This window comes from Rhinolophus sinicus, chromosome 14 (genome assembly GCF_057876585.1).
Source record: "Rhinolophus sinicus isolate RSI-liver-muscle chromosome 14, RSI-T2T, whole genome shotgun sequence".
Taxonomy (NCBI): Eukaryota; Metazoa; Chordata; class Mammalia; order Chiroptera; family Rhinolophidae; genus Rhinolophus; species Rhinolophus sinicus.
In genome coordinates, this window is record NC_142514.1 from 112,123,193 (window position 1) to 112,148,954 (window position 25,762).

General features: G+C 38.7%; 1 protein-coding gene across 1 annotated transcript; it reads right to left on the reverse strand.

The window, feature by feature from the left end:
* On the reverse strand, window positions 1-24,408 carry RAB39A (RAB39A, member RAS oncogene family). Its single transcript, XM_019718713.3, has 2 exons — window positions 24,016-24,408; window positions 1-4,282 (listed from the first exon to the last, which is right to left on the reverse strand). The coding sequence occupies exons 1-2, from the start codon at window positions 24,240-24,242 to the stop codon at window positions 3,856-3,858; spliced, it is 654 nt and encodes a 217-aa protein (XP_019574272.1). The 5' UTR covers window positions 24,243-24,408; the 3' UTR covers window positions 1-3,855.
* Between the last annotated feature and the right edge of the window lie 1,354 nt (window positions 24,409-25,762).

Consider the following 25,762-nt stretch of genomic DNA (forward strand, 5'->3'; position numbering starts at 1 on the left):
TTAAAAAATATCTTAAACTTTTTTATTTTCTCTTCATTTATTCCATACCATGATTATGTGTATTCAATGAACTAGATAGTGTAATGATTGATAAGAGATTGTCACAGCTCCTCACTCGTGTCTACTTTCATCTGTTATCAAGATTATAGAAATATCAAGTCATGCAGTAGTTCATTTAAGTTCAGAATAGTTTGTTAGTTATTTTAAGATGACGTAAAGATTGGTTTCTCAATGAAGTTTAGTGAAGACACTGGGATTTAGAAAGATTCTGAAGCAGAGATGGCTATTTATCAGCTGTAGAATTCCCAAGAGTTAGCTTCTGATTGGGAATGTATTCTATATTAAAATATAAACCATCTAAGTTTATTTTCTTAAAGATTATGTTTCTTTTGGATTTCCAACTAAATCTCTCCAGGCATTACTGGGAACAAATGAGCTAGCTTATGAAATGGGCCTTTAGTCTTTCAAATCCTTCTCACTAGGTCAGACCCAAGGAAATTATTCAAATATAGTGCACTCTTTGAAGTCAGTGGAAGTTCTGTACTTAATTGAACCAAGGGCAGTATAAAATCTGACAAAAGCACTCTTAAAATTATTTTATTAATCCATAGATTTGTTTTTTTAAATGATGTAAATTTGGATAAATAGATTGGTAAAGTTAACTTAATAATAAAAACTGCATTGGTTGCCACACACAAAAAAATCATGGAGTACTTTGAGGCTTTTGGAAACCTAAAGTAAATGCTCAAGATTCCAGGCTCAAGAAATCTTGTTTGCTACTATTATGAATATAAGGCCACATTTAAAAGCACTCTGATTACATAATCATTTTGGTTTAAGCTTACCATTTAATGAACCTTCATATCACCACATGCACTGAAAGTGTTACTGTAACTCAAGATGAGCAATTTCTGTCAGGGACAGATTCATCACATGATTGGATAGTTTTTCATTTTTTAATCATATTTATTTAAAATATTTAATACTGTAGCATCATTAGTTTTAAAATTTTTAAATAGATTCAAATTTAAATTAAATAAATTTCAAATTAAATAATTTCAATCATCTCTGATTCAAGTATATATTAATATAACTTCTAAGACACTTAGTTAACATGATGGTTTTGCCTGGAGCAAATATTTTTACTATTTAGGCATTATAATCCATATTCTCTATAACGATGTATAAGAAAATAGGTCAGTTATTTTATATATATATATATAATATCCATATGTATGTGTATACACTTGAATATATGGATAAAGATCATCTGGCTAAGCTTATACAGACATTTGGCAATCTTGTATAAGAATTCAGTTATTAAAATTTAAAAAAAACTAAAATAAAGAAAAAACTAAAGAAAATATATAAAAAAGACAATAAGAAAACAAAAAAAAAGAATTCAGTTCTTTGTAGTCACTGTTCATTTTAATATTGTCATACCACGAATAACTCCTCTATAATGTCAAAATGATTCAGCTCAATTTTAGTATTTTGTGGATTCAGTTAGATCACATTTCCCCTTTTCTTTACCACACACACAAACACCTACACACCCGATACAGAATGGTAATGGAAAGAACCCCGATGAAGGTGTAAGGAGAACCAGAGCTCTAGGCTTGCTTCTGCTTATGTGTGACCTTGGTAAGTATTAACTTTTTGGGGCTCTGCTTTCCTATTTGTTTCTTCCAATTCCTTAATTCTATTCTAAATGTTGGAATACATCATATCCGTTAGCCCAAATATTAGTCTTACTCTAGCATTAGTATTATGAAGAGTGTCCACTAGACGTTAATCACATTTCCTATTTTAGCTATTTAACTTTGTAAGCGAGCATAAGTGACTATATTTTAAACTGCTGTTAGATGTTCAGTTTTTGAGTTTATGCCATTTTGGACTGATGGAAAATTATAAGATTTAAAATTTTAACAGTAAAAATAGATTACTTCACATTTTGGGGGACAGGTATTTTCTTATCTGGTCAATTATAGTTTGAACTCATTCAAGTGAAATTAATCTAAGAATATCAAGAAAATATTCAAAATTTTTACGGTGATGTTATAATTTATATTCTTGTCTCCATAAGCACTATTAAAAATACTTACATGAACCTAGAAAATGTACAAGTACTTAAAAATATAATTAAATATCTATTTCAAAGATGCTCAAAAACTACATTTAAATGTGATTTTTGATTGAATTCAGTCTCCTGTCATTTCCCTATTGTTTCTACTTTGGAGGAGCAGTGTTTCAGGTTAAGAGGACAGAGGGTATACATCAAACCAAGAATTCCCCCAGGTCTGTGAGAACATGTACCTTCTTCTGCTCTCTCTACAGAAGGTGGGAGGGAATGCAGCAAAAGAACGTGAGAAAGCCAAATTCTCATCCATTGTAAAAAGTATGCCCATGAGCGGCTGATAACAATCTCACATTTGTATGCTGCTTTCTCTACTTACAAAGCTTTTTCACATGATTCACTTGATTTTCAAAATAAATCCATGAAACACAATAAATGGGGTTATTAACCTCATTTTATAGATGAGAAAACTGCTTAGAGAAGTGAAGTGACTTATGTACAAATATTGGTATAGCAAAGGCAAGCTTAGAACCTAGGTTTTCTGACTTCTTAAATATTCTTTCTACCATACCACTTTGGTTTTCAAACAAAATGAAGCTACTATAGTTTGACAGTAAAAACCTCGTGATTCCAAAAAGGCAGCTTCGTTTGGTGCCCCTTTGGGATTAGGAATGGTTTACAGAACAGAATAGAAATGTATGTTATGAAATATTTGACATTGTCATCAAAATGTTCCTTCCAGAAGGGGAATTTAACCAATAAGGAAACTCAAAAATCAGGAAACTCAAAAGTCATTTTAGAGCCTTAACTCATTATTTTATCTTTACTTTTACTGATGATATTGTAAAATACAATTTGATTGCTAAATACATCAAACATGTACCCACCCAATTTTCTTTGTCCAGAAAAATCTTTCTTATACTTTTTTTTGTATTCAAAGTGGGGAAATTTGGAAATTTACTTGGACAAAAAAGCTCTTACTAAAAACATTCTATATTTACCTATATTGGTAATTTTGACAGTAGTTCAAGGTAAATTGCATTTAGTTTAAGGTAAATTGCATTTACTTTTTGGAAAATGTCAGTATATAAATAAATTTGTTTTTCTTATCTAAATAAGGACAGTATACTATGACATCAAAACATTTGCTGATGAGTGCTCCTTTGTTTTAATTTTTACAAATATTTGTAATAAAATATTTTGCTTGAATCCTTAGGTAACTTCATAAAACATAAAAATTTTAGGAGCAACAAATCAGAAAACAAAAATGAGTATAAAACTTATTTTATGTTCCGGCAAAATTAAAGGAGGATAAATATTACAGAGAATAGTTAAAAACTTGGTACCTTAAGCAAGGAATTGTTATTTTAGTCCTAGTTGAGACTTCTGAGATTATTTAAATTCACTTTACCATTCAATTTTAATAAATTAACTCAAGAGAATGTAATTCCTCATAAAATCTTTTCAATCAGACAAAAAAAAACCCAAAACCCATTTCAAGCTGTCAAGAAAAATGAGTAATATTGACGTATTTGGACATTACGGCCAACAAAGTGAGAATGGGGGTAATTCTACTACAGTTTCAAGAAAAAGTTGTCTGTTTTGCTTGATATTTTAGCACAAGCATAGCGTTCTGAATCAAATACCTTACAAAATAGTGTTAACATGATTGACCATTTTTTTTAAATGCTTTCATTGTATCATTCTCCTGTTAATGTTAGTATTTATCCTGAAATGACACCCAATCTGTTCTTGTTAGTTCTTTGGCATGTCTGAAATCAGCAGAAGCACTCTTTCCTGGGCTTCACTGCTTCCTCAGAAGAATGTACAGTATTTGGAACAAAACCACTTTTAACCCCTTCCCAGCCATCCTGAATACAAATTTCTCCCCTTTTGATAAGTTCATATATGTCTCTTGTCAAGATCGTGAAGGATTCCTCAACATTTGTAGCATCTTTTGCTGAGGTTTCTATATACTTCATACCACAGTCTGCTGACAGTTTTTCAGCTTCTTCCCTTGTAACTTGACGTTGTGAAGCTAAATCACATTTATGTCCCACTAGAAGAAATATAATCTGAAATGGCTGCACGTGCATTTTTGCTTCTTCTAGCCAATCTTTCACATGTTCAAAAGATCGTCGGTTAGTAATGTCAAATACTAAAAATCCACCAACTGAGTTGCGGTAGTAAGATCGAGTTATTGATCTGAAAAAGAAAAAGAAAAAAAGGTTGTAAAAGAACAAGTTGTTTTTATTCCCCTTTCAAACAATGTAGCCCATAATAAAAATTTAAGATACCTCAATGTGATTTAATTGGAATTTGTAAATCAAGTATGAAGTGTCTTAAGTGACCAAAAATATTCTACGAGTCTAATATGCAAGCGAGTTTCATTCACTGACATTATTTTTAGATACACAAATGAGCACTTAAACAATATGTCATCTCATACTGTCTTAGGATTATTTGTTTTTATGTTTAAATATATGATAGAACAATTATTACATCACTGTAGTTAAAAATAGTCACAGAAAGATTTGGCAAAGGGCAGAGGTTGCATAGCAAACCAGATCTTAAGAATCTCTCCCTGTCATTTAATTCAACAAGCTCCTCTCTTCTTTATCAGTGAAGGAAGAAGAAACAAGGGCAAACTTGTTATAATGTTAATTACAGGTATAGTCAGACCTATGCTATACCTATTCAAGAAATAGGAAATTGTTTGGATATGGGATACGAATATGAGGTATGCTAATGATTGTTTGCTTCTCCAGATCTAGTCTTCAATTTCTGGGCTTCTGGAAGCTGACCTTTACAGAAAGCTTTCCCAAACTCCCTTGTCCTCTGGCTTGCCGTGGGGTTCAGCCAATGAGAGGCGCCTACGGGAGACTGGAGGAAAGAGAGGACACAGTATTTACCCCTCCCAGGCTGTGACTTGGCAGTGCTTGTGTTCCTCTGCTGCTGGCCAAGGTCCCTGTTAGGCAGTCCCTGTTTCATATCTATGGCTTTCACCAGGCTCTGGTGATCTCATTCCTTTTTCTTGCCCCTTCTGGCCAGGTGGTTAATGGCTTGCCACTGTTGCTATCCCTGAATACTTCACCATCCTTTGTTGTTGCCCTTGACCTTGCTCACATTTCTGAGAATAGTCACCTCTTTAAACCCTTTTCAGTTAATCTTTGAAGTGTGCCATTTGTTTCCTGACTGAATCATGAGGCAAGGTGGCAATGCCACACAGTCTTATACTTTTTGCCTTTACATAAGTTGTTTTCTCTACCTAAAATGTCTTCTACCTATTTTTGCCTAGCAAACTCCTATTTTTCCTTCAAGAGTCAGATCAAAAAGTATATATACATGAGTAGCCTTCCCTGCCATTGGCCTCTCCCCCACCCCCTCTTTTAGACACTCCTCTCATACTCCATTAAACTTTTGGCATACTGCCATTATGTCACTTTTCATAATGTGCTGATTGAATTTGCTAGTGTGTCTCCCACTCAATTCAAGGCTCCTTGAGGGTCAAATATTTTTTGTCTATGTACCCAACAATCATACTGCCTGGCAAATGATAGATGTCACTTAATATTTGTTACATTGGATTAATCAATCTTAATGGAGAGGGAAAATGCTAAATGTTATGTGAGCCAGAGAGTGCATGTGTCTCCGTTTCCAAGTTGTCAGTCTTGAGCACTGAGATCATCCTTAAGCAAACTCTTTTGTTGCTTGCCTGATGCACCAAAGATGTTTGTGGAGGACCAGTGGTTTATCGAGTACTCTCAACTTTTACATACCTTCATTAATCTGATTGCTGAAATTATAGCTCAGTCCTATGACCTGATACCACGAGTAACATTTGTTGTGGAAATGTGAAGAAAGTATTTTACCTCCCCTTTCTTTCCATTTCGTTTCTCCTCAGAATTCCCACCAGAGAGATTCTCAAGTGATTAGTTAAAATTTTTTTTTCTCAAAGATTACTATAATATATAGGCATTGACCATAAACAAAAAAATCTCCCACTATCTTTAGCTGGCTACAAATGACGCAGTTCATTTAACTTGTGGTTTTTGAGGGATAACTAATTTGTTATTGTTTTGTTACTCATCTTTATATGTGTGAATTTAGGCATATGTACAGTACCTTAAGAGAAACCTAATTAAGGCTATGTTATTAGACTGAAAGTTTTGATTTACTTAGCACTAAGTCTGCATTACTTTTATTCCCCCTCCTACTTAATACCATTAATATAATTTGAAAAAAAACATGCTTTTGTGGTTGAAAATTCAATGTTGAAATGCTTGCATATTAGGCAGAGGCATGTCTTACACAGTAAGAAATACCATGTTTTCTAGTGCCTTGTATTTAATTTTGAAACATTTGGAATACAGTTGGGAAATCATTCTACAAAATAAAATTACAGCAAAATATATAAAATTATGCCATAAAACAGGCTTTATTAATGATTAGTTGAAATAAAAGCTCTCTATGACATCTGCCATTTTCTATATAACTGGATCTCTGGTTTCTCTGTGTGGATATGGATATTAGGTTTAGAATTCTGACATGGTTAAGCTTCAGGTTCAGATATAGTTTTCCTAGGAGGTAGGCTTTCCCTAAAACAATTGGGCATCCCTGCTGTCAGTCATTGAGATGGAACAGGCCTTCAGGCTGAAAATTGGAACTTGAAAGGCAGGTCTTACAGAAGGGATGAGGGAGCATCTATCTTTCCTTGGATCTCCTCCTTTGGGTCAGAACACTTATATCTTTAGAAATTCTTGAAGGTATTATAGGAGGTACGGAACATGTCTTAAAAAAACTACCATGTTTCCCCGAAAATAAGACCTAGTCAGACCATCAGCTCTAATATGTCTTTTGGAGCAAAATTTAATATAAGATCCGGTCTTATTTTACTATAAGACTGGGTCTTTAATATAATAATGTAATATAATATAATATAATACCGGGTCTTATATTAATTTTTGCTCCAAAAGACGCATTAGAGCTGATTGTCTGGCTAGGTCTTATTTTCAGGGAAACACTGTAGGTGAGTAGGCCTCCCTGTAAAGAATTCAGGAGTTGATGATGAGTAACAATTCTTTATAAGCAACAACATCACGTTAATTTATATCTATTTTCCTTCTGGGCTTTGAAAGTCTCACTGAATGAATGGGTGATTTAAAGAAAAGAAAAAAATTAGGGGAGAAGATGGAGGGAAGGGATGAATAAGGAAGGAAGTGAGAATTCCAATCTGGTCTCGGATTTTTCATGGGAGAACTAAGAGTTACGAGACTATACTTTGGTAAGGCTGGTAAAGGGGATACAGCACCCCCTAAACCCAGTGTAATGGTATATTGGGGATGGTGAATTATGTAGGACAGGGGTCAGGGTTACAAGTTCTTAGCAGCACTTTGTCCCTCCCAAGTGGAAGATCTGGTTTTTATTATTAAAAAACCCCTACAGGTTCTTTTATACCTTGAAAACTATATTCTTAGCAGCTCTTATCCCATTTTTTTTTTTTTTTAAGATTTTATTGGGAAAGGGGAACAGGACTTTATTGGGGAACAGTGTGTACTTCCAGGCCTTTTTTCCAAGTCAAGCTGTTGTTCTTTCAGTCTTAGTTGTGGAGGGCGCAGCTCAGCTCCAGGTCCAGTTGCCCTCCAGGTCCAGTTGCCATTGCTAGTTGCAGGGGCCACAGCCCACCATCCTTGTGGGAGTCGAACCAGCAACCTTGTGGTTAAGAGCCCACTGGCCCATGTGGGAATTGAACCGGCAGCCTTCGGAGTTAGGAGCATGGAGCTCTAACTGCCTGAGCCACCGGGCCGGCCCCTTATCCCATTTTCAAAGACTAGTCTCCTCAGAATGTTTTCTCCTCCTCCTCTCCTTGACTGAAACCTTCTGGTCTCCCCCCACCCCCCATTACAGCACACTGTAATCACGAGTGGGGAAAAGAAACAGGAGGGACACACTCTAGAACGGGGCTAATTAATTATTTATTTAATATCTAATCAATTTATTTAACAATATACAATAACAAAAGACAAAGACAATTAATAGAACTATGTTAATGTCCGAAAATAAAGGTGGTTAAGACTAAACTATATACATTGATAACAGTGCCATGTCAAAGAAGTGCACATACATATAAGTTTAAGAGATCCCAACATATGTTTACTATTGATCAAAAATCACTTGGCTAAATACACAAATAACATCAGTAAGGAGTATCCAAAAGCAGTAGTAAGCTTTATATGATAGTAACTATTACAGTGGATGCCAAAAGCTCACCAAACTAGGGGAGAACAACACTGGAAAAGACGTAAATCAAAACCTTGCCAGGTCTGTAGCTGAGAGAAACTCAGGCGTCTCCCACACCGCTGCTTGCTAGTTCCCAAGAATGCTGCTGCTGTTGCCGTTGTTGTTGTTGTTGTTGTTGTTAGAAGTCAAAGCGTCTTCTGATGCTATAAGCTGCAAGCTGCATATAAGTTTTCAAGGTGTTAACAATCTGAAGAATGTTGCTGCTGGTGTCGTTGCTGTTGTTGTTAGAAGTTAAGACGTCTTCTGATGTTGTAAGCTGCAAGCTGCACACAAGTTTTCTAGATGCTAACAAGTTCTCAAGGAGGCTAACCACGGGGAACAACACTGGAGAGGTCCAGAACCAGCCAGCCCTCACCAGGTTCATGGCTGAAAGTCAGGACATCCCTGGTGCTGTGAGCTGCATGTTGCTGGAAGTCTTCAAAACGTTAGAATGATGAAGAAGCACCAATGACAAATGACGAAACGACGAAATAATAATAATAACTACACTGCCAACTGAGGTCTGTCTTATATATTTTCTCAGATGTACCTTAGAGCCAAATTTCTTGTTCCTGCCTCCCCCTTGGGGAATGGCCAGTTCCGGGAGGGTCTGGCAGTTACTGATATGAATGTTGCCCATCGGCCAAAGGGCCAATTCATCCCGATAAGCAACAAGGCCTGGTGATATGCCTGTCACATCATTCTGATATAACGTAGCTACTTCTTCACTTCATCTGCTGATGTGGGCGAAACAGACAGAACAAAGAGGGAATTCTCTCAACCCCTGATCAAGAATTTCTTTAACCCTAAGCTAACCATCACCTCACAACACGGACAGAACAACAAACATCATCTCATATCTCCCCTACTTGAGAGAATGAGACCAAAGGGGGACAGAAAAGCAACCTCATCCCATATCTCCCCTGCTCGGGAGAATGAGACCCAGAAAGCAACCTCATCCCATATCTCCCCTGCTCGGGAGAATGAGACCCAGAAAGCAACCTCATCCCATATCTCCCCTGCTCGGGAGAATGAGACCAAAGGGGGAATTTACTTAATCCTTGATCACAGCACAGAAATCACCTCACATGCAGGAACAGATAAAAGCTAATAGACCAAAGTTCACATCAACCAATGAAGGCAAATTTTCCTCAACATCTACCCTACACAAACTCATGCTGCTCATTCTAGAGGGTCAGGAGGAGGTGGCTTCTGCTTCCCCGAAGCCGCCTCCAGATAATTATTCTCTCCCAACCCTGTAGTAAAAAAAAACTCCTCTGCTCCTTTGAGGCTTATGCCATCTGGCTCTATCATCTGTTGTCATCTGCCAACTGCTTGGTCATTTTCCATGTCCTGAAGACTTGAGCACTTGGCTTTGTCTTTCTATCTCTCAGTTCTTGTCGTTCTGCTCACTGATTTCAACATCCGTATGGATGAGCTGTCTGATGCCACCTCTCAGTTTCCTAACTTCTCATTTCTCATGAACTTTCCCCTCTATTCTGCCTTTCTCATCCACTTCCTTTTCATCACCAGAAATACCTCCAACACTGCAAATTTACAGTCTACTTTTTGATCAAAATCTCATAGCCTGCCAGTATGTTTTTACTGTGATAATTCTTTAATTTCATCAAGATTTATAGTCCACTGACCAACTCTTATCTTTACTGCCTTCCATATCTTAGCTCTATGAAACACGACTATAATTTTTCCATTGGAACTATCTCAATTCCCAAGCCCCTCTCCCTCTGTCATGTTCATCTGGGAAAACTATATCTGGATCAGTTCAGCATGCAGCTGAATGCTTCTGGGGAAAAATCACTCAATCAGACCAGCTGCTGTCACTATGAATGAATTATAACCAATCCCAAGTGGATACTTGACAGTGCCAAGGAATACTGTTGGTATCAGGAGAAACTCCTCTCCCTCATCCCTCACATTTAGGCTTCTACCATAGGAAGAAATAAAATTTCCATCCAACCTTCATCTCCCTACAATAGAGAACTGGAGAACATTTTACTCTTCTTATTAGATTCCGCCACAGAAGGAAAAATGGCTGCTCTGTTTGGGCAGAATTGGTTTCTCACGTTGGTGGGCAGAACTGCTGCATGTTCAAGGTCAGTACTCCTGTGTAGCACCCTTTTCTTCTCCTTTCCACTTTCTGGATCCTCGATACTGGTTTGCTAATTGTGAGAGGTAGGCAAGTGCCATGTCTATGCTCATCACTGAATACTCAGTGGTTCTCAAGGGCCTGGCACACATTGGGCACTCAATACCTTCTTAGTAAGTGAATGGTTGATTTGGTAGAAGTGATGAACACAGCTGTTGGGGAAACAGAACAAATAGCACGAAAGTAAGGAAGTTTGAGGGAATGAGATAATAGCAATGCATAAAAAAGAAAGGTGCCTAATATTAGACCTATTAGTAGTGTGTTATGTTCTCACACCAAGGTCACTGAGTTGCTATGAGCATGTCAGTGTTGGAGGAGGGTGGATAAATTAAATATACATATATGCATCCCAAATTTGATGTGTGATCAAAAAATACAGTGAATGTTTAAATTTTTAAAAATTTATTACAGTAAAAGACACATTGCCATCAATCTCCCTCAAAATACTCCCCCTAGCTTCGAACACACTTATCTTTTCATTCTTGCCACTTTCTGAAGCAGTTCTGAACGTCCTCTTTCGTGAGTGTCTTTAGTTGCGCTATCATGGCTGCCTCGATGTCCTGAATCATTTTGACCTTGGGCAAGAGCCAGAAGTCACATGGTGCCAGATGCGGTGAATAAGGTGGATGAGGACACACTGTAATGTTTTTATTTGACAGAAATTGCTGTATCAGAAGCGACGTATGACACGGAGCATTGTCATGATGGAGGATGAAACCGTTTGCCCATTTCATGTTAATGTGCTGTCTGTGATCCATGGTTTATGGCACACTTTAAAACACACCTTTTCTCAACCGTAGCTCACACCCAACTGACTGCACTGAACAAGTTGAAACTTGTCACACACTGTTACTAAGGTTCAAAGTGCCACTTCCCATATTGAAAATCCCTGCCTTTCCGTTGGATAGCACTTGGAAGCAGCATTCACTGTATTTTTTGTTCACACCTCCCATGAAGTACATCCCATGAAAATACAGTAGTCCATATTCTCTGTGAAGTTTCTTGGGGGAGTGGTATCCCTTAATCCGGAGCATGCTGGTGAAACTTCTCCAAAAAAGACAAGTTGTGGTTATTTTATGCTTCCTACCAAGAACCAAAAAGTATAATACTTGGAACTTTTTGAATTTTGGAGGATACTGGCATAATATTTGGATGTACCTCTCTGACCCGTTAAATGGGAGACCAAAACGCTACCAGCTTTAATAGGGCTGAAAGCAAGAGAAGTCTCTTCAGCTGGTTCAAACCACAATGCAAACAGCTTTGCCATTTGGCCCATGGTCCATCAGAGCTAATGGTGCCTGGCTGAAGTGCCTAGGGCAATCTGGGATGCTGTATCAAGCCTGGGGAAGGGTCCACTGGACAATTACAAGAGTGGCGTTTTGGAATAAAGGCATGCCCTCCTTTTCAAGAGCTATTACACTTTCGAGAAATAGTTCGTGGCTTATAACCTGGCTTTGATAAGAGACTAACTGCCTGGCTGTGGAACATCAAGTGACTGTGCAATCTGAGTGCTCATCAAGAGCACTTTGTCACCAAGCAGAGGTCACAAATATGCCTGGAACTTTGTCACCAAGCAGAGGTCACAAATATAGGTAGGACTAGGGGTGGTACCGGAGGGGATCTACAGTAACAAGGCTCAAACACCCAGCATGCTACCCCTGTAGCACCTCTCAATATATGGCCTTACTGGATTTCTCTACAATTAAAGAGGAAAAAATTCAAGTCTGCCTTATGGATGGCTTGAAACAATATGCTGGCATCGGTCAGCCCAATGAAGGTCACTGGAAAACAGAAACCCGTCCATTTGTGGAACTTCTAGTTGTACTTCTTTCAGAGAAAGAGGTGGAGAGATGTAGATAAGAATCTATAACAATTCATGAGCAGAGGCTAAGGTTTGGCATGTTGGAAAAAACAAGATTGGAGGGCAGGTAATAAGGAGGTATTACAAAAGAGGTATGTTGATGGGTCTCGAGTATGTATCCTATGCGAATACTCACCCCAAATCCCCTCTATGAAGGAGTTCCTAATAATTGATGAAACAAAATGTCCTGTCCTATAATTAACAGTCAGTATGTTTGGACTCAAAGTGGTCCTGGTAGAGCGATGATGTCAGTGACTGGGCTCAACAGACTTTCTCGTACTTGGACGTCACTGCTTAATTCCCAATTTTCCAATAGCTACTGACACCTTGGATATGGTACTTAACTCTAGGGGGCAGGGGGTGCATTATGGAGGAGACACTGATATGTCCTGAATGTAACAGATGTTTAATCTTTATTTAAATGATACCAGCACCACCATCCATGAATTTATGGAGTGCCTTATACAGTCACAGTATCCTGTACTTTGTTGAGACCAAAACTTCACATAACAGAGGAAGGGATAGGGAAATGGGCTGAAGCCATGGAATTTATTGATCTTATCATGTCACTGTCACTTAGAGGGATATGGCCCTATAAAACTGTGGAATGGGTTAATAAGATTCAGTTATGCCCATGTCCAAATTTATAAGATTTTGGCATGATCCTTCAGGATGTATGTTCTAAACTGTGAGGAATAGAGTAGGTGGTGATTTCCCCCATTAATAGATACTGTGGTACAGGAAACACAGCGGGAAAGTGGAGTGTGGTGCCTCTCACCATTACACTAATGAGTCACTAAATATTTTTGTTGCTCCTAATCCCTGTGACTCTGAATTCTGCTGATATAAAGGTTTTCATATCCAAGGGAGAAAAGCTTTCAATAGAGAACCCTGTGATGCTTCTACTGAATTAGCTGAGACTGCCAACTGGACATTTCGGGATTCTTATGGCTGGGAGAAACCAGGCAGAAAAAAAGGGACGATAGTATTTTGGCGACCACACTGGCCTTCTGTGGTTCTTGCTGCCCAGAACTCCTGGGATCTTTTCCTTCATTCCAAGCCCGGTCTCTCCAGCTTCCTGTCAAGTCTCTGTGCCTCAGATATGCCTTCAGTTACTTTCATTTTTGATTAAGTTCCTTAAGTTGGCTGACCTAATTGATACAGTCTACATATATTTTTTAAGAAAAGGACATAAAACAAAGTCACAAATATTTCTGAACTCGCAACATACTTTCAAAGGCTAAAATTCATTTTTTTATTATGATGGTGAAAAACACATAATGTGAGATCTACCCTCTTAACAATTTTTAAGCATACAGTAGGGCAGTATTAACTATAAGCACAATATTGTACAGCAGATCTCCAGAACTTTCTCATCTTGCATGACTGAAACTCCATACCCATTGAACAGCAGCTCATTTTCTGCTCCTCCCACCCCTGGCCACCATAGGCACTACAATGCCCCAGATTATTTATACTAGATAGTTACTTATATAAAAAATTTTATCTGAAAGTGGCAAGATTATATATCTCTTACAGGCTGTTATTATGAACTTTGTTGGATGTACACAGGCCTCTTAAAAAAGTAACAAAACATAGAGCACTTGCTGACTTACTTAGGCAAAATGAAGCAGATGTTCCACCCTGGAAATGCCCTTCTGTGGCTTTGCCAATTGTAAGATAGGCATTTAGAGGACAGAAGTACTTTGATGCCAAAGGCTGTTGGCAGCAAGCAGACTATAAATGCATTAGTCTTGTGAGAGCCTCTGTTCACCATGACATTACATTCCTGTGGCCCTTCTGGGAATAGACCTTGTGTTGATGCTTTACGTACTTGCTTCACTTGCCTTGTAATCTGGACCCTTTGGAATGCTTGCAGGAGACTAAAACACAAGTCTCCCCGCTCCTTTTGTTTCTAAGGCTAACAGTCCCTGCCCCTGCCCTAGCCTAATATTCGGAAACTTGAAGCTTATGTCTTTCTTTATACATACAAACATTAAAATTTGTTTTCTTTTATAATTCCAGGGTCTTTCCATCGAAAATCAAATTTGTGGTGGTGGAGGCTACATACAGTATAATACTGACAAGACCTAAGAGGCCATATTCTCTTTTTGAATATATGCATTAATTCCCATGACCACCTTTTATTTTCCTTTTCTGAAAAATCATCATTTTATGACAGTGAAGCCTTCTTACCACGCAGCATGCTCTATTCACCTTTTATCCTCTATTTTCCTCTGTTGCAATTAACATGTTCTGATCTCCTATACAGTTTTTTCAGCTTATTTGGTTATCGCCTTTCTCCCCCCTTTAGAAGATAAGCTCCATGAGAGCAAGAGTTTTTGTCAGTTCTTTTGGAATGCTATATCCCTAAGTGTCTAAAACAGACTGGACATGCATAAGTCCTACCAGTATTTGCAAATTAATTAAGAACTAAATTAATAAGGTCAGATTCTGTCAGACTGTGCCCAGCCAGCATGCAAATGCTGAGCAAATGGGAGAATAACAGAGAAAAACAAAAATGCTTATTTCCTTTTGATATTTATAGTAGGAATTTGTGAAGTCAAAAGGGGAGAAGTTGAATAACTGTACACACTATAAGCATATAGGTGAAATCATCCACATTTTCCAAAAACCTACTGTATTTAAATTGGTAGTAATTCAAATTGTACTTTGCAGTGGATTCTGGAAGGTGAATAAGTTATGTGTTGTGAAAACTGAAATAGTTTATTTGGAAATTAATGAGAAATGTTTCTAGCTTCATTAATTGTCTGCAAGGTGGTAATGAAAGGATGCTTATTTTTTATTGGTATGTTACCAGAGCATTTAAAGACTTCAGCACTTACTCCAATGCTTTCTGGCATCCTTTTGCAGAACAAAAATGAGATGATGGGGCCGGCCCGGTGGCTCAGGTGGTTAGAGCTCCGTGCTCCTTACTCTGGGCTGCAGGTTCAATTCCCACATGGGCCAGTGGGCTCTCAACCACAGGGTTGCCAGTTCAATTCCTCGACTCCTGCAAGGGATGGTGGGCTCTGCCCCCTGAAACTAAGATTGAACACGGCACCTTGAGCTGAGCTGCCGCTGAGCTCCCGGAGGGCTCAGTTGGTTGGAGCGTGTCCTCTCAACCACAAGGTTGCCAGTTCGACTCCTGCAAGGGATGGTGGGCTGTGCCCCCTGCAACTAGCAACGGCAACTGGACCTGGAGCTGAGCTGCGCCCTCCACAACTAAGATTGAAAGGACAACAACTTGACTTGGAAAAAAGTCCTGGAAGTACACACTGTTCCCCAATAAAGTCCTGTTCCCCTTCCCCAATAAAATCTTTAAAAAAAAGAGAGATGATGACCAGTTTCTCGTGATTATTTTGTTTTCCATAGTGCATTATGTGGTCTCACACAATTAAAGAGTATTTTGTCTTGTGTCATCATTCTCTGACCATTTTTGTGACTTCTGTCTGTTCCCATTTGACTTCCTCTATACTGCTGTGCTTTTGTACATCTCTCCACATCTTGAAATTTATAATTGATGTTTATCTTTTCCTCATTTCATTCTATTTCTGAAATTATGCAGCTTTTATTTTCAAGTTCTTTAAATAGATTATGTTCTTTTCTTTGTTTCTTTCTTCTTTTTTTATTTTTATTGGGGAATATTGGGGAACAGTGTGTTTTTCCAGGACCCATCTGCTCCATCGTTGTTTTCAATCTAGTTGTTGGGGGTGGGGGGGCGCAGCTCAGCTCCAAGTCAAGTCGTTGTTTTCAATCCAGTTGTGGAGGGCACAGCTCACTGGCCCATATGGAAATCGAACCCGCGACCTGGGTATTATGAGCACTGTGCTCTAACCACTGAGCTAACCGGCCACCCTTCCTTGTTTTTCTAAGTTCATGTTTTTATCATTGTTACATGCGCACTTACCACACATCCTTAGTTTTCCCATTTCCCCATCTTGCCAATATCATTGTATCACAATTTTAGAAAGATCATTTCTTAGCACTTTTTATTCTAACCGTATAGATTCTTTTCATTGCTGACCCCTGGAGTAAACCATGACTTCTTTTCCTTAGAGTTAATAATTATCTTGCATATTGGTCAAGATAGGCCAGCTTATGGGCAGTAACAAGCAACCTACCTCTCCATAGGAAGAATGTTAAAGAATCTGGGCTCTATTTTAAGACCACCACAAGAGACTTCTGCTCAAATCCACTGGCCACAATTAGTTACATGATTCTGCTAAGTGCAGAGGGAATGGAAATATATTCCTCCCATATGTCCAGAAGAAGCATCAGATATTAATGAGCACAAAGTCTCTACCACACAGTTTTCTTCTAAGTTCATTTGTACATTAGTTTTTCTGTCAATTTCATTGTTATGAAGAGATCTCTTCCACACAACCTTTGGGCCAGCTCCAATCTGGCCTTGGTATCCTGCAGTGGAGATATCAGCCTAGGATTTCCCTTCACCATCTTCCTGGCATCTGCTTTGCTTTTTTTCACAGTTAGTTCCTCTTCATGCCTGGTTTCCTCCGTTATGTACGTGTGTGTGTGTGTGTGTGTGTGTGTGTGTGTGTGTAGCACATCAAGTTGCTTCCTAAAAAAGAGGCAAAAGGCAATATTTTGCAATCTTGCACATTTGGTTTCTGCTTTCACAGCTGAATGATAGTTTGGTCAGATACATAATTCCTTCAGAATTCTGAAATAATTTCTTCATTGTCTTCCAGCCTCCACTGTTGTTTTAGGGAAATCTGAGGCCAGTCTGATTCGTGATGTTTTTAATGTGACCTTCCTCCCGCCTCTCAGTCCTTGGAAGTTTTCAGGAACTTCTCTGTGACCTCAGTGTTCTAGAATTTCGTAACAATATGCCTTAGAATGTGTCTACTTTCGTTTATTGTACTGAAAACTTAGTCCCTAAATCTTGGAAAATTTTCTTGTATTGCTTCCCTGCTGATGTCTCCTCTCTGTTTTGTTTTTTTCTGTTTTATTTTTTTGAAATGCCTGCTACTTGTGTATTGAACCTTTTGGATGAGTCTTCTAATTTTCTAAAAAACTTTTTTCCCCCTATTTTTGAAATTTTTGCTTCTTTGTCCTACTTTTTGAGCGATTTCTTCAAGTTTACATTGTTCTATATTTTCTACTGTGTTTCCAAAAATCTTTTGTTCTCAGAATATTCTCTTTTTGTAGTCCTTTTATAGCTAAGAAATCTAAAATTACATAGTTCCACCCATTTGCTCCTTTATCATTCTTTCAGTTTTTCTAGTGATTCTAACTGGAAGGTGTTTTTGTTCAAAATAAGTGTTAATGATATTGTATGATCTGTGTAAGTGTGACAAGTCAGGCAGGAAGATAAACCTTTTTAAATTTTGATTGTACGGACAAAAATCAAGGGACTCTCTAGAGTCTATAGATTTGATTAGATCTCTCCCTAAAATATAGTAATCAAGTGTTTTAAAAGGGAGACTGATGAAATCATCCAGAAGCACCAGCAAAAGAGACATAGAGAATCATAAAAGAGAAGAAACCACGAGAGGTTCTCAAATACATTCCTAAAATTAAGGAATTGCTTATACTTTTTCTTTGAAGTTTCTGTTTCTAAAGTGCCCTATCATTTACCTGTCTATCCCTCTATCTGTCTATCTCTAAAATGCTCTATGTAAAAGGACTCTGGGTTGGGACTCTGGGTTGGGAAACACCGCATCTGCCTTGGAGATTCACAACGTGTATTAGCATATTAATATGTTAAAAGCTCTGAGAAATCCTGCAACAACCGAGCATTTCCAAAACTGTTTGATCAAGGAAACTGTTTCTCAAATTACACCTATTATTACCATTTTGAAAAACGCTACTCTGAAGAAAAATGATAGGCCATGCCTAGAATTTGAGAATCTATAACCTTTCTTCATAATGCCATCTCTTATATCAGGAAGTTCCTAATATTTACTAACTCCCATTTGCAGTATTCTCTCTTGATCTCTTCTCAGAGAACTGGGTTCAGCTTGGGCCACACACTATTCTTTTATATTTCTGAGGCAAAGGTCTGTTATGAAGGCTATCTATCCTTCAGCCTTATCTATTTGAGGCCAAATCACACGAACTCCTACAAAAAGGAAGTACACTTGGAAAGGACAACATGGATGGATCTTGAGAGAGTAATGCTGAGCGAAACAAGTCAGACAGAAAAAGCAGAGAACCATGTGATTTCACTGATATGTGGTATATAAACCAAAAACAACAAAAGAACAAGACAAACAAATGAGAAACAGAAACTCATAGACACAGATAATAGTTTAGTGGTTGCCAGAGGGTAAGGGGGGCGGGGGTGGGGGGTGGGAGAAGAGGGTAAGGGGGATCGAATATATGGTGATGGAAGGAGAACTGACTCTGGGTGGTGAACACACAATGGGATTTATAGATGATGTAGTACAGAATTATACACCTGAAATCTATGTAATTTTACTAACAATTGTCACCCCAATAAATTTAATAAAAAAAAAAAAAAAACAGAAGGAAAACCACTTTTAACCTACCTAGTCCAGGAAGATAATTTAAAAAGATACTATGACCAATCACACAAATAATAGAAAAAAATAGGCATAGAGAAGGATCACATTTTGTAAAGAAATGACACTGAAGACCTTTTGGGCGTAGCTCGATAAAGACCTTCCTCTTGTAACTTCTGATACACTCACCATTTCAGTGAAGTAGAAATGAGCCTAAGAGAGAAGTCTCTGTTCCCTTATCTCAATATTTTTTTGGCACTGAGATATTTTTGATGGCTTGTTTATATCCTAGATATTGATATCAGTGGATGGTCTTAAAGAATTACTGCCAGTAACATAATAATTTATCAAGGTGTTCCTAAACTAAAAATGAAAAAAATCATTAATATAGGAGGGAAAAAAAAAAAAATCATTACATTTCAAGAATGTTTAAGAGAACACAGATAAGATTTTAAACTAAACTAAAAAATATGCCAGCCAGCCATCAAAATTTATTCAGTCATGCTTACATACTGAACTATTATCTATATTTTGAAACTCTTCCATAGCTTAAACTAAAAATATACTTTTAAATTTAAAACAACTTTGACCTCTGTTTCACATTTTTCTGGAACTCCTATAGGTCAGAATAGTACTTTATTGCATAAAGTGTTTCCTTTCAGAAAACAATGGTTTTTACCGTAACAGATGTTTCAGGATAAGCCAGGTAGGTTGTGTGGGGTGGTGGTTTTTAAAGTGAACTTCTCTGAATTATATATTACATGAATTGATCAAAAGTTACTGACCTTTGGAGGCAGATTTATTAAAATCATAGAGTATTGGCTTTGCAGGTATTTTGCTTTAGAAAGAATAAAAATATCTTATTAAAGTAATATCTGATGTCCCTTGGTATATGTGTACGTGTGTGTGGGGGTGTGGACCTCAGTATCATTAAGTGGCTCACCTTTCTTTTCCACCGATTGACAGATAGGACAGACTGGAAGAAAGCAGATTCCTTATAATTCAGGGAGGATAAAAATAACTGGCTCTTAATACACCAAAATTAATATTCTCCAATCATTCTAAGATGTCCCTCTTATGAGATGAAAGGGGTAAAGGAAAAATAGAATAAGAAGCTGAAGAAGGGAACATAGGGAAGAAGAGACACATAGGGAAGAGACAGATACACCTTAGAAGAGGAGCTAAAGGAAAAGAGGAAGAGGCAGGCAGAGGGTGAGGGAAGGCCTAGTGTGCTCAGTGGTATCGATGGCCACCTTCAGATTTTTTTGGCGGGGGAGGGGCAGGATTTACAGCCTTTTGCTAAATTAATTAGCTGGTTAACTAACATCTGCAGGTCTTCCCATTGTTCCAAACCTCGAAAATTTAGTGTTTCTGCACAAAGAATGTGACTAAAGCAACTCATCAAGGGAATGTCTCCCAAATTATACTCCTTAGAACACTAGTTACCATTGATTTTCATATTTTAAAACTAGCCTCTCAAATAATTTTGGGAAATGTTGGTGTAACCAAAGTTAAACAGATTTCTTTGCCACAATACTTCTTAGAGCCTTAACAATATGAACTTCTAAGAGAGTGCTATATGGAATACAGGGATTTCCAAACTTATTTGATCACAGAATCCATCTTTAAAAAAGAATTCCAAGGGATGAGTGTTCTGCAGAATATGCTTTGAGGAGCATCACATTAGGAGGACATTATTCTCTGAGCTTTATAACCAATGGCTGTAACTATTATGTTGGTGCACAAGTAATTGCAGTTTTTGCAATTATTTTCAACCTTTTAAACCGCAATTACTTGTGCACCAACCTAATATAACATCCCAACGGTCAGACAACACGAATAAAAAGGCCAAATCTGGTTTGAAGCATCGAGGCGTCCTGTTCCTTACAACCAAAATTACTGTTTCTTTATCTCATTTTATTTTTATATTGCCCTAAGTGCTTTTTATGGGAAAAATTCGAACTGTATATTCTTACATTTGATGCTCTCCATACTTCTAGCTCTTCTAATATTTACCCTTATTAACATTGTGTTAATATGCTCATTTGCTTTCCTGTGCAACTTTTTCCACTATGATGATTCAAATTTAAAAGTGGTGATTGCTAGTTTCTTTGCAATGCCCACAGTGCCAAATCCATTTTTCCTTCTTCCTGGGCACATGGTAGCCCAGTCTAAGTGTGACCTTGTAATTAATTTGTTCTCAGTGAACTGAGAGCTGAAGTGATTTGTACCATGTTGGTCTCACTTGCTTAAAAGGAACACTGCTTGATTTAAATCTTTCCTTTCTCCTTCCCCTGAGCTGGAACACAGTGTACACAAAGATGATAATGTACTAGGGGTAATGGAAAAATGAGAGGAAAAGTACCTGAATGATGGCCTGGAGCAGAGCCACTCCACCAACTTAAGACTACTTACCTTAAGGTTGTTACACAAGAGAAATAAACTTATATCTTTAATGAAAGCACTGTTAATTTGGACTCTCCTTAGTAAAGCAATTTAACATTTATCCTCACTAAAACATAGTGTTAGTAATAAAAACTTAACATTTGAGAGTTATAGTACAACTTACACTATGCTCACATATACATTACTTTTCTAAATTGTGTCCATTTTGATTTTGTTCCCTTTTATTTTTTGCAACTAGTTATTGTCCGCTAACATGTTAATCCTAACATTGAAAACTAAGGCTTTATTTGTCAATTATACCTCAATAAAGCTGGGGGGGAAGAAAACTAAGGCTAATTTGGTCATAATTACTGGAATGCTATTTTGTTGTTCTGTAACACTTGTTTATGTCTAAAGTAGGTTCCTTTTTGTTAGTTTATAGCCAATCACTAATAAACCTCCAAATATAAAATTTCCCACAAATTCCTAATGGTATGATTATGACTGACAGAAATATATCTTCATGAGCTATAGTAACTTTCTATGAAATAAATGTGCAAGGATATCTATTATACAAAATAAGTATGTGTATTTTCTTAAACATACAGAATGATTTAACAGTATCTGCTTAAGTGCAATTTTATGGTGAAACATTCTGCTAAATAAGAGAAAATCAAGCATTTGGAGGTAGGTACTGAAATATGTATGTGTTTATAAATATATCTTTGGTAAAGAGCCAAACAAAATAAGGTGTGACTCATTGTCAGTAAACATCCCCTAAATGTCCTTGTATTACTATGGGAGAGTTACTGTCTGGTTTTAATAATGTATATAAAATGAATTACTATTTACAGTCTTCTTAAAGGCAATGATGTACTTACCAGAAAGGTCTTTAAAATCTAATTATCCTTTACTCTCCTCAAAAAGTTGAGGAGCGACTTTTAAGGAATCAATTAGATACAATACGATTTTAGTATCCCTGTTTCTTGTAGCTGCAATTCACAGTAGACACTAGAAGTTTAAAGCATAAAAAAAAATGTTTTTATTATATTCACTTTAGAGGGTAGAGCGAGAGCTATTAGCAAATGTGTTTTTTTTTTCCTGACCCTGAAATATCTTGAACTTCATCTCTCATTGCGATCACAAGTGAAGGAATTTGCAATCAATCTTAGAATGGTAAAACTGCAAGGAATCTTGGAGATCATAATGGTTCCTTCATTTCACAAATGAGCAATCAGAAGTTTGATAATTATTTTAATTAAAGGAAGATTCTTGAAAATGAAAAAAATTCTTCATGGAATTCTAGGTATTGTACGATTCAAATCAATGAACTTGAACGCCTCTCTGAAGGGCTGGCCTTACCATCTTTCCACTTCATACAGAGGAAAACTAAAGTATAAGCAAGCTAAGCAGTCCTCTTATTATCTCTATGAATCATTGTCACAGCTGGGAATGGAAGCCAAAACTTTAAATGTTGGAACAATCTCACAGAATTAGGCTGATCTCATAGGGAATGGATGCTGGCTGGGGACGAGGGGAAGCCATGTTTGGGAAGTCCCCTCATGGAGTACTACTGTATTTCCCAAGCCACTTACTTGCTGAACACTGCAAAATGCTTGCTTAAATGAGTTCAAATTGATAACACAATCTTAAAAAAGAAAAGAAAAAACCCAACGACTACAACATACCAGATTCCTCACCTTTCTCTTAAAAAAGTATGTATCCTCAAATCCTAGAATTTAAAATGTGTTTTGTAATCTGGTTCAGTTTTAACTATCCTGGAAATGAATACAATTTACATTAGTTTTTATTTACATGAGTCATCTTTGTGAAATCCTTCTTTCAGGGTCTCAGCAAACATTTAGAATGAGACTGACTACTCATTTGGACCTCTCCTATTTAGAAAAGTATTTTCTGATGCATTATCACCATGGAAAGTTAAGTATCCATTATAAATAAAATAAAAAGTTCCAGACAAAACTCAATTATCTCTCTTTTCCCCACCAAAGCATCAATAATGACAAACTTCTAAAGACAACTCAAGCCTTAAAAAACACAACAAAACAAAAACACCCTCAGCTGTGCCAGTGTCCCTGATGTTACATCTAGTTGCGGTACAAGACACATTCCCACGGGACATGGCCCAGTATTTTTGATGACCACATTCGGTGCTGTGAGGTGTTCAAACCATTACCGCATCCATCTCGCTCTGAAAGACGCCCAGTGAGCTCTTGCAGTAACCCGCCGGGGTTGGAGCACTGCTTGCTGTGAAGCTAAAGGGATCGATCACGAATCTGGGAACCCTACCCGGGCGGAACAGAGGGGAAGCCACTTGGTTACCGTAGGAAAAAGGGAGCTTGGAGGAGGGTCGCCGGGTCCGGGTGTGCACAACAAGGGACTTTGAGTTTGGGGAGAAGGCAGCAGGGGGCTGAAGACTTGAAGCAGGGGCAGAAAGAGTTGGGGAAGAGGGAGGGTCGGCAAGGGTGACCTGGGTTCAGTCGGGAAAGGAAAGAAGGAAAGGGGATGCAGGAAATGGGCGCCAAAGAAAGAAGTGAGAAATTGCGGAGGAGGAAGTCATCCCTGGAAGAGGAGGGGCAAAGGGGAAATGAGAATGGAGTATTTGCACTTTCGAGAGGGAAGGGCAGAGCCTTTCCCAACCAGGGCGGGTGGGGCCGAGGCTCGGGGACGGGGCGCGGAGCAGACGGAGGGGCGGCGCGGTCTCCGGCGTCCCCGGGGATCCCAGCGCTGGCGGCCCTACCTGAACCGCTCCTGTCCCGCCGTGTCCCAGAGCTGCAGCTTGATCCTCTTGCCGGGTTCGATCTCCAGCAAGCGGGAGAAGAAGTCCACGCCGACCGTAGGGTCGCAGGCTGGGGAGCGCAGTCCGGGAAAGCGGCCCTGGGTGAAGCGGTGCAGGAGGCACGACTTGCCCACGGTGGAGTCCCCGATCACTATGAGGCGGAACTGGTAGATCCAGATGGTCTCCATCACTCACGTGCCCCGCCAGCTCGGGGGCCGCTCCACCCTCCTCCCTCAGCGGGCAAGTTCGGCTGCGGGAACTGTCCCTTCAGCACCTCCCGGGTGCCCGCCCGCTGGCTTCCAGCATATTCCTGCGGCTGCAGCCGCCGCTTGGTCCCCGCCCTCTCTGGAGGGAGAGGCGGGGCCCGGCAGGGCTGGGGGCGGGGCCTCGGGCCGGGGGCGGGGCGGGAGGCGGTAGCCGGCTAGCAGCACGCGGACTCCCGCCCCCGACTTCTGTAAATCACTCTTCCGCAAAGCTCACTGGGTGCCGATGGGAAAGTGAGTGTGATAAAAGGAGGTGACAGCAGCAACAACCAATGAAAATGAAGCAAGGTCCCGACTTCGGGAGGGTCAGCCAATGAAAAGTGAGAATCGTTTTCTTACCGCCGTCAGGGCGGGCTTGTCCGATTCGGTCTCTGAATTTGGAAGTTGTAGGGTCCATACATTGGTGGGTCACTTCCGTTGCTTCTCTTTTCATGATTTGACAAGCTGTGTCCTCCGTCACTTCCCGGACTTCTGAAGATTCCAGTTGCAGCTTCCAGCGGTCTAGTCCTGCAGAGTGCCACCTGCGAGGCGGTCTAAAGTGAAGAAGGAGTTGAGAGCAGGATCGAAATAAATTTGCAGAGCAAGTTCTCGATGCTTCTTGCATGGGCATTGGTCATTGCTCCAAAAGATGCTCCAGCATCTTTTCCTTATTGCTTTCAGTACCACCGACGAGAGAAAAATGCCAAGTATCATCTCCATACTCTTTGGCGCTCTCTATCCCTGGGAAGGAGTGGAGAAAAAACAGTGAAATACGGAGATACTTATAAAAACTCCCATTTTTCTTGGTCTCTGTTCTATAGTCAGAAAAATTATGAAGTGGTCTCTACTTAACTCCTGTCTGGTCAGGGATCTTAATAAACAGAGCTTACCTGAATTTTGGTGAGATCTTACTACTTTCTCAAAACTGGAAAATAGGGAATTCAATATTTATCTTCTAAAACTTCAACAGTTTTAAAGTATATTTTTGCCAAAATAGAATTTTCAACAACTCCACATTTTCCCGTGCTCACATCTAAACTTACACTATCGTTATTATTCTTTCTTGTTTGGAGTAAGAGGTATCCCTTTCAAGGATGTATATAATCCCCTGCCATCATGTTTTTTGGACTTTTTTTTCCCAACAGTTGATCTTTATTTCATAACATTTATAATCCAAATCTCCCCCTTTCCAATTATTTCTGCCTATAAACATGCTCAAGTACCCACAATCCTAAAATCAAGCAAAACATCTCTATTATGCCTCTCTTTTAGATTTTTGCTTCCTACATTATTCTTCTTTTCAAACATTAGGAAAGAACTATTTACTCTCATTTCTCACACCAGTGAGTCTTCAACAACCCACTCCATGCCAAATACACCCCTGAAGTTGCTTTTGGTAATGTTGCCAGGGACTTTCTAACAAAGCTGCGTGGTAGTAGTGATGTTCCCCCACAACCTCTCATCTC

Bases quoted from the DNA above. Each gene is read 5' to 3' on its own strand.
- RAB39A (XM_019718713.3), bottom strand. From the start codon at position 24,242: ATGGAGACCATCTGGATCTACCAGTTCCGCCTCATAGTGATCGGGGAC. The intron at 4,283-24,015 runs GTAGGGCCGCCA...TTTCTTTTTCAG, and splicing joins GCGGGACAGGAGCGGTTCAG to ATCAATAACTCGATCTTACT.